The 10,504-nt window shown below is 47.3% G+C and overlaps 6 protein-coding genes across 6 annotated transcripts, besides 20 other annotated features; all 6 read right to left on the bottom strand.

The window, feature by feature from the left end:
• Positions 1 to 5,584: a sequence feature (heterozygous, Esmeraldo-like haplotype).
• Positions 107 to 157: a sequence feature (T-rich).
• Positions 201 to 221: a microsatellite.
• Positions 608 to 2,392, bottom strand: Tc00.1047053510283.160 (hypothetical protein, conserved; the record flags this gene model as incomplete). Its single annotated transcript, XM_807418.1, has 1 exon — positions 608 to 2,392. One exon carries the CDS (start codon positions 2,390 to 2,392, stop codon positions 608 to 610), a length of 1,785 nt encoding a protein of 594 aa, XP_812511.1.
• Positions 2,401 to 2,564: a sequence feature (A-rich).
• Positions 2,622 to 2,647: a microsatellite.
• Positions 2,846 to 2,884: a microsatellite.
• On the bottom strand, positions 2,986 to 4,038 carry Tc00.1047053510283.150 (hypothetical protein, conserved; the record flags this gene model as incomplete). The annotated part of the gene is made up of 1 exon (XM_807417.1): positions 2,986 to 4,038. The coding sequence occupies one exon, from the start codon at positions 4,036 to 4,038 to the stop codon at positions 2,986 to 2,988; it is 1,053 nt and encodes a 350-aa protein (XP_812510.1).
• Positions 4,238 to 4,280: a microsatellite.
• On the bottom strand, positions 4,302 to 5,690 carry Tc00.1047053510283.140 (UDP-N-acetylglucosamine--dolichyl-phosphate n- acetylglucosaminephosphotransferase, putative; the record flags this gene model as incomplete). The annotated part of the gene is made up of 1 exon (XM_807416.1): positions 4,302 to 5,690. One exon carries the CDS (start codon positions 5,688 to 5,690, stop codon positions 4,302 to 4,304), a length of 1,389 nt encoding a protein of 462 aa, XP_812509.1.
• Positions 5,572 to 5,629: a sequence feature (CT-rich).
• Positions 5,585 to 5,679: a sequence feature (areas merged during assembly that could not be assigned to a particular haplotype. This can correspond to areas where the two haplotypes were merged or to regions with more than two copies in the genome that were merged during assembly.).
• Positions 5,652 to 5,683: a microsatellite.
• Positions 5,680 to 5,723: a sequence feature (haploid, non-Esmeraldo-like haplotype).
• Positions 5,724 to 10,504: part of a sequence feature (heterozygous, Esmeraldo-like haplotype) that runs on past the window's edge.
• Positions 5,792 to 5,818: a microsatellite.
• Positions 5,939 to 5,959: a sequence feature (AT_rich).
• On the bottom strand, positions 6,051 to 6,923 carry Tc00.1047053510283.130 (hypothetical protein, conserved; the record flags this gene model as incomplete). Its single annotated transcript, XM_807415.1, has 1 exon — positions 6,051 to 6,923. The coding sequence occupies one exon, from the start codon at positions 6,921 to 6,923 to the stop codon at positions 6,051 to 6,053; it is 873 nt and encodes a 290-aa protein (XP_812508.1).
• Positions 6,928 to 6,956: a microsatellite.
• Positions 7,016 to 7,048: a microsatellite.
• Positions 7,119 to 7,207: a sequence feature (T-rich).
• Positions 7,392 to 7,443: a microsatellite.
• Tc00.1047053510283.120 (hypothetical protein, conserved) lies at positions 7,649 to 9,337 on the bottom strand (the record flags this gene model as incomplete). Its single annotated transcript, XM_807414.1, has 1 exon — positions 7,649 to 9,337. One exon carries the CDS (start codon positions 9,335 to 9,337, stop codon positions 7,649 to 7,651), a length of 1,689 nt encoding a protein of 562 aa, XP_812507.1.
• Positions 9,472 to 9,496: a microsatellite.
• Positions 9,497 to 9,538: a sequence feature (CT-rich).
• On the bottom strand, positions 9,964 to 10,440 carry Tc00.1047053510283.114 (DNA-directed RNA polymerase, putative; the record flags this gene model as incomplete). The annotated part of the gene is made up of 1 exon (XM_807419.1): positions 9,964 to 10,440. The coding sequence occupies one exon, from the start codon at positions 10,438 to 10,440 to the stop codon at positions 9,964 to 9,966; it is 477 nt and encodes a 158-aa protein (XP_812512.1).

Here is a 10,504-nt window from a genome sequence, read left to right as displayed (position 1 = left end):
CTCTCTTCTCTTCAAAAAATTGCACCAATAAAAAAATGGATTAAAAAAAAAAAGCCGCACCATCACATCAAAATCAAATCCTATGTGCTCATATACTCATCTGCACAAAAAGGAGGGGAAAAGGAAAAAAAAAAAAACACAAAAAAACCACAAAAAACCACCCACACTCAACCACACTCCCGCCGTAGACATGTATTTCTAAAAAAAAAAAAAAAAAAAAACAGAGGAAGGTAAAAAAGCTCAACTCGCTGTTTCTCTTAATATTTTTAGTTTTTTGTTCTCCCATTTGTCGTTTCTATTCCCCTTTTTTTTTTATTTTGGCTGTTTTATTTTTTTGATTTCGTTGTTCTCCGCCTCTTTCTTCTTATTTGTACGTAGGACGTCTGGGATCATAATTCAGCGAGTGGGGGGTGGGTGGGAAAGAGCCATACTTCATTTGCTTCCATTCAATATAGCTTTTTATTTGCTTCTGTCCACTTTTTCTGCCTTATCTTCATACCTACAGCAGCCCATTGGTATGAGAAAAGAGTGTACATGCGTGACTGACATGATTAAAATTAGAATTTATTTGCAATGTGTATGGGTAATTGGGGAGTTAAGGAAAATTTTACTCCACCTCAATGCGTGCATCCCATGGGATTGTCAGCAGCGGATTGGTGGCATCCATTGCGCGTGCATAATATGCAACCTCATCAAAATTGAGACGGTGTCTTTGATGGCGTCGGCCTGGTGCCTTGGTCCCCCCGTGGGCGGTAGATGTGGAGGACTGTGAAGATAAAAGTGGGTCCACCTCCCGTTCGCACTCCTCCTGAATGACTTTCATTGCCCCATTCTTGACAAAAGGACAAATGATATCTGGGGAAGTGCACACATTTTTGCCCAGCTCCCTGCCAAGAAAGCGGTTGGTCCAGTGTTTTAAAAGCCGGGAACTATCCGAGTCCGTAAAGCGATCCACAATAGCAATCTCAACCCCCGCTGACCCCGACTGGGTTAAAAGACCCTGTGAGTATGAGAGCTTTACCTCAAGAAACGTACGGCACGAGTATCCGGGGGTAAAAAGTGTGAGTGGTGTATTACCTGGAAGGACCAACTCCATCTCCGCAATTCCATGATTCTCCTCACGAGATATGCTTTCATGCAGCACCTTTTCTGTCAAAACGCTCCTATAATCCTGTTCCTCCGCATGGGATCTCATGGTGATGTGGCTAACAATCTGAAACTTCACTTTTGTCACAGATGACGCACCTCGCGTATTGTCCACGACGGCACGAAATCGGATTTGACTCCCTCGTGTGCCGATGATCTGATGAACTATCAAAAAGACATCAACGACGCCTCTCTTGAAGACGCCATAGACGGGCACTTCAAGATGATGCTCCCAAGAAGAATTCTCCCTCAAAAAAGCGGAGGGAGAGGGGTGGGCACCGGCATTACCCTCCGTCCGCTCTAAAACGTGTTCGCATGTTCGTTTTCCCGCAATATGTTCATTTCCCCCGGGAATGATAATCCCCGAAGTACCATCCGTGCCTTCGCTCCTGCTGTTTTCATGCGCAGACACGGGTGAAGGCCAATTATTCATTGTGTTTTTTAAGAAAGCCTTCGCAGTAGCGTCTTGAAAAGTACTCCCCAAAAAGTCGTTGCTGCAAGAAGACCCTTCACCGCCTTGCCTACCGGGTTCCATCGCACTTTCAAGTGACACTTGATGGTCTATAAGAACCGTTTTACTGCCCGTATTGCTCTCACTCGCTTCAGTCCCGTCATCAGTTGCGACTGCCGATTTGGATGGTGTAATTAAGAAAAAACCCCTATCCACGTGTGCCTTAATCCATCGTTTTGGATTTAGCGGAGGCATCTTAAGAGAAAAGTAGACTCGGTGCTTCGCCAGGACACGTGAGCCTGCAAATAATTTAGCCCGCACCTCATAAGACAATTTTGAAGAGCCGGTATTGCGGTGGTCCACATAAGATGGAGGCAGTACATCTGGTAACCGCACAGAAAACGGGAAACTGTACGTCCCCGGCATGAGTCCTTTTGTTACGACGGTTTTGGCTCCCGAGCCTTCCATAAAATTACCCCCATTGTCACTCCAGACATCGCTAAAATCCTCCTCGGACGCTGAGCGTGTTTCAGGGTTGGGAGGATCACCCGCCAATATAACATTCTGACGGTAAAATGTCGTGTATCGCGTCTCCGTGTCAATTCGCTTCGTCAGAGACGTACCAAACCGTGTCGTCTCCTCTCCCAAAACACAGGCCTGCAGTGTCGTGAAACAAAGTGGTGCTTCCATAGCTATCTCGACCACACCGCGTAGTGTGTCGCCAGGGTAGTGTTGCATCTTCTCAAGAAACACAAAAAACGATGAAGTATGCTTACTGGAATGGAAAAAGTCCATTTTCACTGTCTTTCCCTTTCGGTTTTTTTTTTTTTTTTCGTTTGATTGTTTGTTGTTTGTTTTCGTCTGTCCTCTTCCTTTTTTTTTGCTTTTCGCTGTTGTTTTACTTTTTTTTTTTTGTCTCCTTTTTCTTTCCCTCCCCCCTCTTTGCTCCAATTTATATTCCTTCTCTCCTGCTCTGCCTTCTTAAACCCGTGCACACGTATGCCGCAGACGAGCGCTGGTTTTGTTGTTTTGTTTTGTTTTGTTTTGTTTGTTTGTTCGTTTCCTCCGTTCAACTGAAATGGTGCACACAAGCCTGCAGATGTCAACAGCAACAGCAACGGCAAGAGGAAGAGGCAGAAAAAGAAGACGAAAAACCACAAAAAAAAAAAAAAAAGGATTAACGGAAAGAACCCTGCAAGAGACGCAGGAGTGCCGATCAACATCCCCCTTCCCATCAAACACACAGAGAAAAAAAGAAGAAAAAAAAAAAAAAAGGAAAAAAAAAAACATCCTCCAAGGACTATTTCTTCTTTTGAGCGCCTGTCTCAAGAGAGCTTAAAGAAGTTTCTGCCTCCGTGTGCACACGAATGTGCGTGGAGCATAATTTGTTATGTCTGCCGCAGCGTCCGTCTCTTCTTCACGGGTGGGGACGCGATGCTTTCCGTGGCGGTGGTCAACGCTTCTGTGGGTTCCATCGCCGAGGAGGCCGTTGTGGTCGGGCCCTGGCTAGACACGGACTGCTGCTCGGCACCGTGCAACGTCGCTGTGGGGGCTGTCGTGTCCTCCGCGGTGCTGGTGATGAAACTCCCGTCGATGCCACTGTGCGTTGACATGCGTGCGTCCACTGCGGCAGAGGAGGATGCCGGCGTTGAAGGTGCCCCACGGCTTGGTCGAATTGGTGTCATGCCTTCTACCGCCCCGCCAATAAGTTGCTCCCTGCGTCGCTTCATCTCCGCCGCCTGCTGGAGGACCTTCGAAAAAGATCTGCGAAGATACTCCAGTTCATTATTCACAATGTTGGTGAGTTTGATGCCAGGGATGTACACAGGGGAGCCCTCAGCCTCAAACACAGCCATGCTCCTCTGTAACTTCTGCCACCGTATCGCCTTGATTTCCCCTACAAGACGAATAACTTCGGCCACATGCGGTACATCCTCCGCGGCAGCGCTGTTCTCGCAGAGTTTCTTCACCACCTCAAAGAAATAAAACGGCAGTGCCTCAAAGGTTGCCTCATTCTCCTTCTCCTTCTCGACCACATTGCGAAGGTACGATATCGTCATGAAGGGTGGCGGATTGATCGTGCATGTATCCGTTTGGCGTATGTGCAACGCGAGCCAAAGTGGCAATTCAACGGGATAATTCGGTGCGAAAGGACCATAACGCCCTCCAAACGCCGTCAAAACGCGTGGCATCGTAAAACGCGGCACGATTATCACTGTCACCTCCATCGCGGCAAAAGATGCAAAGTGGTATGCAGTGAAGCTGCTGCTACCACCTCCCCTACCAACAGGAACACCACCACCAACAGCAGCAACGGCAGCGGCGTCATTGTCAAAGTGAATGCCAACGCCATTAGTTGCAGTGGCCGAAGACACCGTACTCATTGCACTCCAAAAACTAAAAAAGAGAGAAGAAAAAAGAAGAAGTGAACACACATACATGTATGCGTTTATATCTATACGTAGATATCGAAAAAGAGGAAAAAAAAAAAAAAAGGTACATGTATATGTATAGAATAAACATCAAAGAGGACACAAGACAGAAACGATGCGCCCTCTTTTTCCCCCACATACCCCTCCATGGACCCATATTAAGTTCCCAGTAATACCTCAAGATGCATGGTTGCCTCATCGCACTACTACACACACACAAACACACACACACAGACACATAAACATACACAAAGAGGTTATTTTGTTTCCTTCTATTGTATATGATCATACAGATAGGATGCAAAAAGGTACCGCACCAAAAGGCCAAAGATACAGCAGCAGACTTGCATCTTCATTACCGCATTGGTCAGGGCTCGTTCATGCATGTCCCCATAAATCCACAAAATGGCGTTCAAAAGCGTATAATTTCCGCTATTTTGCAGCACATCCTGTTTTGCATTCCAACGCGGAACCCGATGACGCGGACAAGGCAAAAAATGAAACAATTGCGGAAGAGAAAGAGCAAAATTAATAAGTTGCGGAATAAAAAACAACATGAGGGTTTTGCCATACTGCCCTGTCACACCTGCAACAGCAAGTACAGTTCCCGCAAAGTAAGTGTAGCTATCACCCACAAAGATTCGAGCAGGGTATTGATTGTAGTGCCATAACGCTATACTTACACCTATAAACGGTGCTAAAAGTGCAATTGCCATTAATTCATGCATGGAACCACCGCCATCTGTCTCTATTTTATGAACATACATGTCGCCAGAAGCAATTAATCCATCTTGAAACTCCATCTCTAACCGCAACTGAAAAATGTTGTAAACAACACATGTGAAGGCAATGACAATGCTTTGCGCCACCTCCACTCCATTCACACCCGCAAGGATGTTGATGCTGTTTGTACAGAAAATGCATAGCAAGCCCAAATACAGCAGATAAAAGACGCCAAGATACACAAAAGATGTGGAAAAGTATGGTAGTAATGGGCGTGGAACGGCAATGGACACACTTCCGTCATATGTCAACATCACTGGAAAAGTTCCAATGGCCGAGAGAAGAAGTTTATGCCGCCAGCGCACATCCAACACATCATCCACAAATCCCAGAAGCAACATCACCGTGATGGCTGTTATCGCACCGTCCAACTTGTGCATGGAGGGCCCGAACACAATTGCCAGTTCTAGCACCAACACGCACAAATACACGGCGCCTGCAAGGATGCCAAGGGACTCTGGCACAACAAGCCGCCTTTCCTCCTCCCCCAGGGCTTTGAGGGGCTTCTCTGCTATCTTCCTCCGCTTTTCCAGCGTCGTCTTGTTGATGTCGACGCCGCAAATACGACGCTCCAACAACTTCATACAAACAGGATCCATAAAACGCATGCAAATGACATAAGCCACCACGCCCGCAAAAATTATGACGGACAGTTCAAAGCTGTGTGTGCAGAACGATTTGACAATGTTGCACAACGCAACAAAGACTGAGTTACTCGCACCCATCGACACAATACTCTCTTTAAGCACACATGCATACAGACAGACAGACAGACAAAGACAGAGAGAGAGACAGAGAGAGAAAGAAGGAGAGAGAGCAAACAAAACAACATCTGCGACAAATAAATAAATAAATAAATAATATACATAAAGTCTCATGATCCAACACCTCCTTATTCATAAGGGCTCCAAACACACACAAGCAGTGCACGTGTACCGCCTAACCAAAAGCCTAACGGTTTTTCTTTCCTGTTCTCCGAACACACACACACACACACACACACACAGGAAAAAAAAAAAAAAACCCTCGAGTTGTAAATTTTATGACGGGTACCCTTTTTCTTTGCGGTTAATCGTCATTCCTCTTTCTCCAAGATGGAAATTCATTTATCCTCCAGGCCGCCAGCATAAAAAAAAAAAAAAAAAAACGACATGCATTGCAGAGAATGTGAGAAGCAGAAACAACAACAACAAAAAAAAAAAAAGGTGCAAAAAAGGAGCGAGACACCCCCACTGCCCTCAGTCGTCCCAAAGATCCGGATTACTGCTGAAAAGCGCCCCGCCACGAGGCCTCTTTTTATTCGCCACTCTATTCTTGCATTTGGCGGCGGCATGTGTTTTATTTCCTTTTATTGTTGACCAAACGAACTCTTCCTCCCCCTCCCCCTCTGAAGAAGAAGAAGAAGACATTTCTTCTTTGCCCGCCGCGCTAGAAACCTTCCTATCATAGACACCCCCACTCGATGTAAACTCAACAACCTCCTCATCGTCCTCATCCCACTCCCTCACATTATCATCCGATGTCAACTCCGTCCTTCTCATTCTCGCAGCCGAACGACCGCTCAATTCTCCACGTGCCACTTGACGCATTGCCCAAAACTGCTGCGACCGTGCCGGTGTGAGGCGCGCAAGAAATACAGCGGTCTGCCGCAGCACCTCCGCCGAAATCGAAGGATCCTCCTCGCCCTCTTCAAGCGGCACCGCTGAAAGATCCATTGACCCCAACACACATGGCTTCACTGTGCTGGTCTTCCTCGTGTCGGCAGGGACACGTTTCCCGCTGCGTGTGGTTTTTGGCGCCATCGGAGAAGATTTTTTGCTTTTAATCCTCGTAGCCGATGGGTTGTCTCCCTTTTTCACGGCTTCTGACAGCCCTCCTTCTGTCCCACGGGCAGCGATGGCATCGTCATTCGTCGTGGTGGCGACCGCCAGATCGGCAAGAAACAACGCGGCCGTTTCTTCTTCCGTCATACGTGTCGTCCTTCCTTTTTGTGGGTGCCGCGTCGTCGTGGAGGACGTCGCGGTCATGACTTCCACCACCTCTTCCTTCTCCTTCTTCCCCTCTGGCTTGCAACGTTTCCGCCGCTGCATGGACAGAGTGCGCCGCCCCATTCAGACACACACACACACACACACACACACACAGCCAGACAACCCCTACATGTCACCGTACAGAAAGGGATGACGTAAAGGTGCCGTCATGCAAAAAAAAGAAAAGAAAAGAAAAGAAAAGAAAACAATACAAAGACTCTCAAACGCACAATGTATCATAAGGAACAGCTCATGCAAGTTGATAGGGACAAGCGGAAGAAAAAAAATAAAATAAAAAAAAAGCATTTAAAGAAGGTATATGTAAAAGAAAAAAAAAAAAAAAAAGACTCGAAGAGTAAAAAAAAGCAACTCCATGTTTGCACACGAGTTTCTCTTCTATTGAAGACGCACTGGTCCATTTCTTTCCCACGTAACCGATTTATACATACAGACATTGTGGTAAAAATGCATTTGTTGTACAGTGAAACTAAAACACAAGTTTTAAAAAAAGCAACAACAACACCAAAAATAACAACAAGGACCAAATAAACATATATACATTCACACATACACACGCACATCAACATACATAGATGCACACTTCTAAATAGGATCCCCCATCCATTCTATCCTCCAGGCATTCATTCGTACTGCTTTTCCACTCGTGTTTTTTTTTTGTTTTGCTTTGTTTTTTCTTTGTGTATTCATGCATACGTACATGTATGCACACGTAGTAGATATGATGTAGAAATAAATTTGTACTCCCGTATTTTTTGTCTTTTCATCCATTCGATTCAATGGCCATTTTATTTCTTTTCTGCCTTCCGCTTTTTCCTGTTCTTCTTCTTAAGAATAATGAGAGCCTGTCGTGTAAACATGGCTCGAATTGCAGACTGAATCTGCGAAACCGCGTCGTATTCCCGGTTTGCCTGAGCTTCCGCTGCCGTCCTTTCCGCTTCCTCCTGGTTGCGTTCCTCATCCCTCTGTGACTTAAGCTGCAGCTCAAATTCCTTGTCCTTCAATGCCTTTTGCAACCGCTCCGCACATTGTTGCCGCATCTGTTCAACGTCAATCTTGCGTGCCTCAACCCGCTTAATCTCAGTCTGGTTCTTTTTCTCCCACTGGCTCGCAAGTTCATCCATCGCCTCGGTACGCTCTATGAGGTGCTCCTTGAAGTCCGCATGCGCCCGACTCTCCATTTGTTCCTCCTGCTCCAGTCCACGTATTTGTTCGAGCACCACGCGCTCCTCATCACGAGCGGCACGTTGCCTCGCCTCATTCAAAGCCTCTACCTCGGCACGTACCACCTCACTCTGCTCCTTTACATGCTTCTTTTCCAGTCTTACCTTGACCTTCAGTTCGGCGATGCGTTGGCGACGTTCGGCTATATCCTTCTCCTTCAGCACCTTCTCAGCCTTGAGGTCGTACTGAAGCTGCTTCACATTCTGATTCATTTCCTTCTCCTTGAGAAGTAGCTCATCGGCCCAGCGTTGAGCATTCTGCTCGTCTGAAATTAACTTGGCGAAGCGTTCAAAGAACGATGCTAGAGGGATACGAGGTCCCACAGGGCCTCGTACACTTCGCTTCATTTGAATGGTGCTACCAAAGCGATTTTTCACGATAGACATCGTAGCCTCCCTTGACTCCGTCCCTATGCTCTCCGAGACACCGGAGCGCTTGCGTCTACTGTTGGGGCGTGGTAATCCTCCTTGTGTAACAGCCGCCTTCGCAGCGTTGTATCCTGATGTCAGTTCCCGTATAAGAGCCTGCAGCAATTGAATCAACTCGGACCTCTCATTTCCAATCTTTTTCCAGTTGTCCACATCATTGGGATTATCTTTGAGTTGAATAAAAAGTGCCTTATTGTGCTCACGCAGTCGTCGCGATGTCTGCCTTAATTCCTCCATAACAGCCGCCCGCTCCGTGTCTTGAACGGCGGCAAAGCAACTCGGGTCCAGCTCCGGTTCATTAGGACTTGGCTTCGCCTTTTTCGCCCGACGCAACAGCTCTCCGTAGCGCAACTCCAGCCGTTGCTGCTCCTCCACCAAATCCGCCACGGTGGGGCGCCCGGTACGTTGTGTGCTTGCAACAGCCAACAACGCCGAGTTGAGCTCAGAAACTGTCCTGGTTGAGATCTCCTCGTTCCTGGCAACCATCACCGCCGCCTTACGCGGTGTGAAAGAAGAGGAAGACTTGTTCCGGCCGGCATCCCCTACATTTGTGGTGCTGCCAATCGCGGGGAAAAATGGACGAGTGGCCCCCTCGTCGGGTGCCGTTGTATCCAAAAGACCCAGCAGCTCCAACCGCTCAATGGCCTTCTCCAAAACCGACACCACGCGGTTCGTGGAGAGAAACTCAAGCGGAAGAGAGTCGATGTCGCACTCATGTGAACTTTGCTGGGTGGTACCAAAGAGATGCATGGTTCTATCAATGATGGTAGTGTCACTTGGCTGCTGCTTCAGAGCCGCCAGCTGCGGCGTGCCATCACTGCTCATAATTCCCTCGTGCCCGTTTGTTTGTCCCTTCCCAACGCTATTATCCTTCGCAAACGGACACAAGCCGCGTCTTGTGACAACACGTTATTGTAATCTACAAATATACCTGTAGAACTAAAGAAAATGTGGGCCCAACACACACACACACACACATACACAGAGAGAGAGAGAGAAATAGCGAGAGACAGAGAAAAAAAGAGACATGCGCGCCTTGACACGTAAGAGAGAACAAAGTGCGCTAATGAGAATGAGAAGGAAAAAGTATTGAAAAGAAAAGTAAAGAAGACGGTTCGAGATATCATCCAGAGAAATATTGGCTCGTGTAAAACTCACTCAGAAATAAGTACCATACACACAGAGACACACCGGCGATTTATAAATTTTACGTAACACGCATCAAACTCCAATGGGAGTGGGGAAGCGAAGGAAAGCGTGTGGAGGCAATCCTCCCTCTTTTCATTGGAGTCCCACACACTCCGTCTTACTCGTAGCAAACACACACGCACAAAAACAAACAGACGGGCAGACATGCATACAGAAAAACCGCCAATAATAATAATAATCATAAAAGCCGTATGGAAGAACAACAACAAAAGGGTTAAATGCAAATAAATGAGGCTAAAAGGTTAAGAATTGAGTTGCCACTCCGCATTACACGTTATGCACTGATAAAATATTGTCTGCCCCTCATCTGCGCTTCGTATTTGACGTGCAAACACTTTGCACTGGCGGTGTACACCACATGTGCCACAAAATGCCTCCTCCAAGACGCGGTTGTCAACATGTGTGCTGCCGACCGCCGTTCCTACGGTTGTGCCTGCCTTTGCCCGTGCCATCATCACCTCAGCCTGCGCGGCACGAACTTCTTTCGGCGTAAACAGCAATGCAGCAGCGGTGTTGTTGCTTGCGCTGCCTGTGGACGTCTCATAAACACCATCGCCGCTGTTGTTGTTGTTGTTTTGTTGGTGGTACGTCCCACATTGCTGGCACCACATCACTGGTGGCGGTGACGTTAAACTCTTCTGCTGCGGCATCCACGCCCCGCAAACGGCGCAGTACATGGAGCCCATGCTGAGAAAACGGGCAGTAGTCGATGCAGACATGTCCCTTCCCGATCTTCTTCCCGTTCTGTCCGTACGTCTGTGCGTCTGTGTGTGTGTGTGTTTT

Source organism: Trypanosoma cruzi, genomic scaffold, assembly GCF_000209065.1.
Source record: "Trypanosoma cruzi strain CL Brener 1047053516701 genomic scaffold, whole genome shotgun sequence".
Taxonomy (NCBI): Eukaryota; Euglenozoa; class Kinetoplastea; order Trypanosomatida; family Trypanosomatidae; genus Trypanosoma; species Trypanosoma cruzi.
This window is presented reverse-complemented; position numbering and strand designations above follow the sequence as displayed.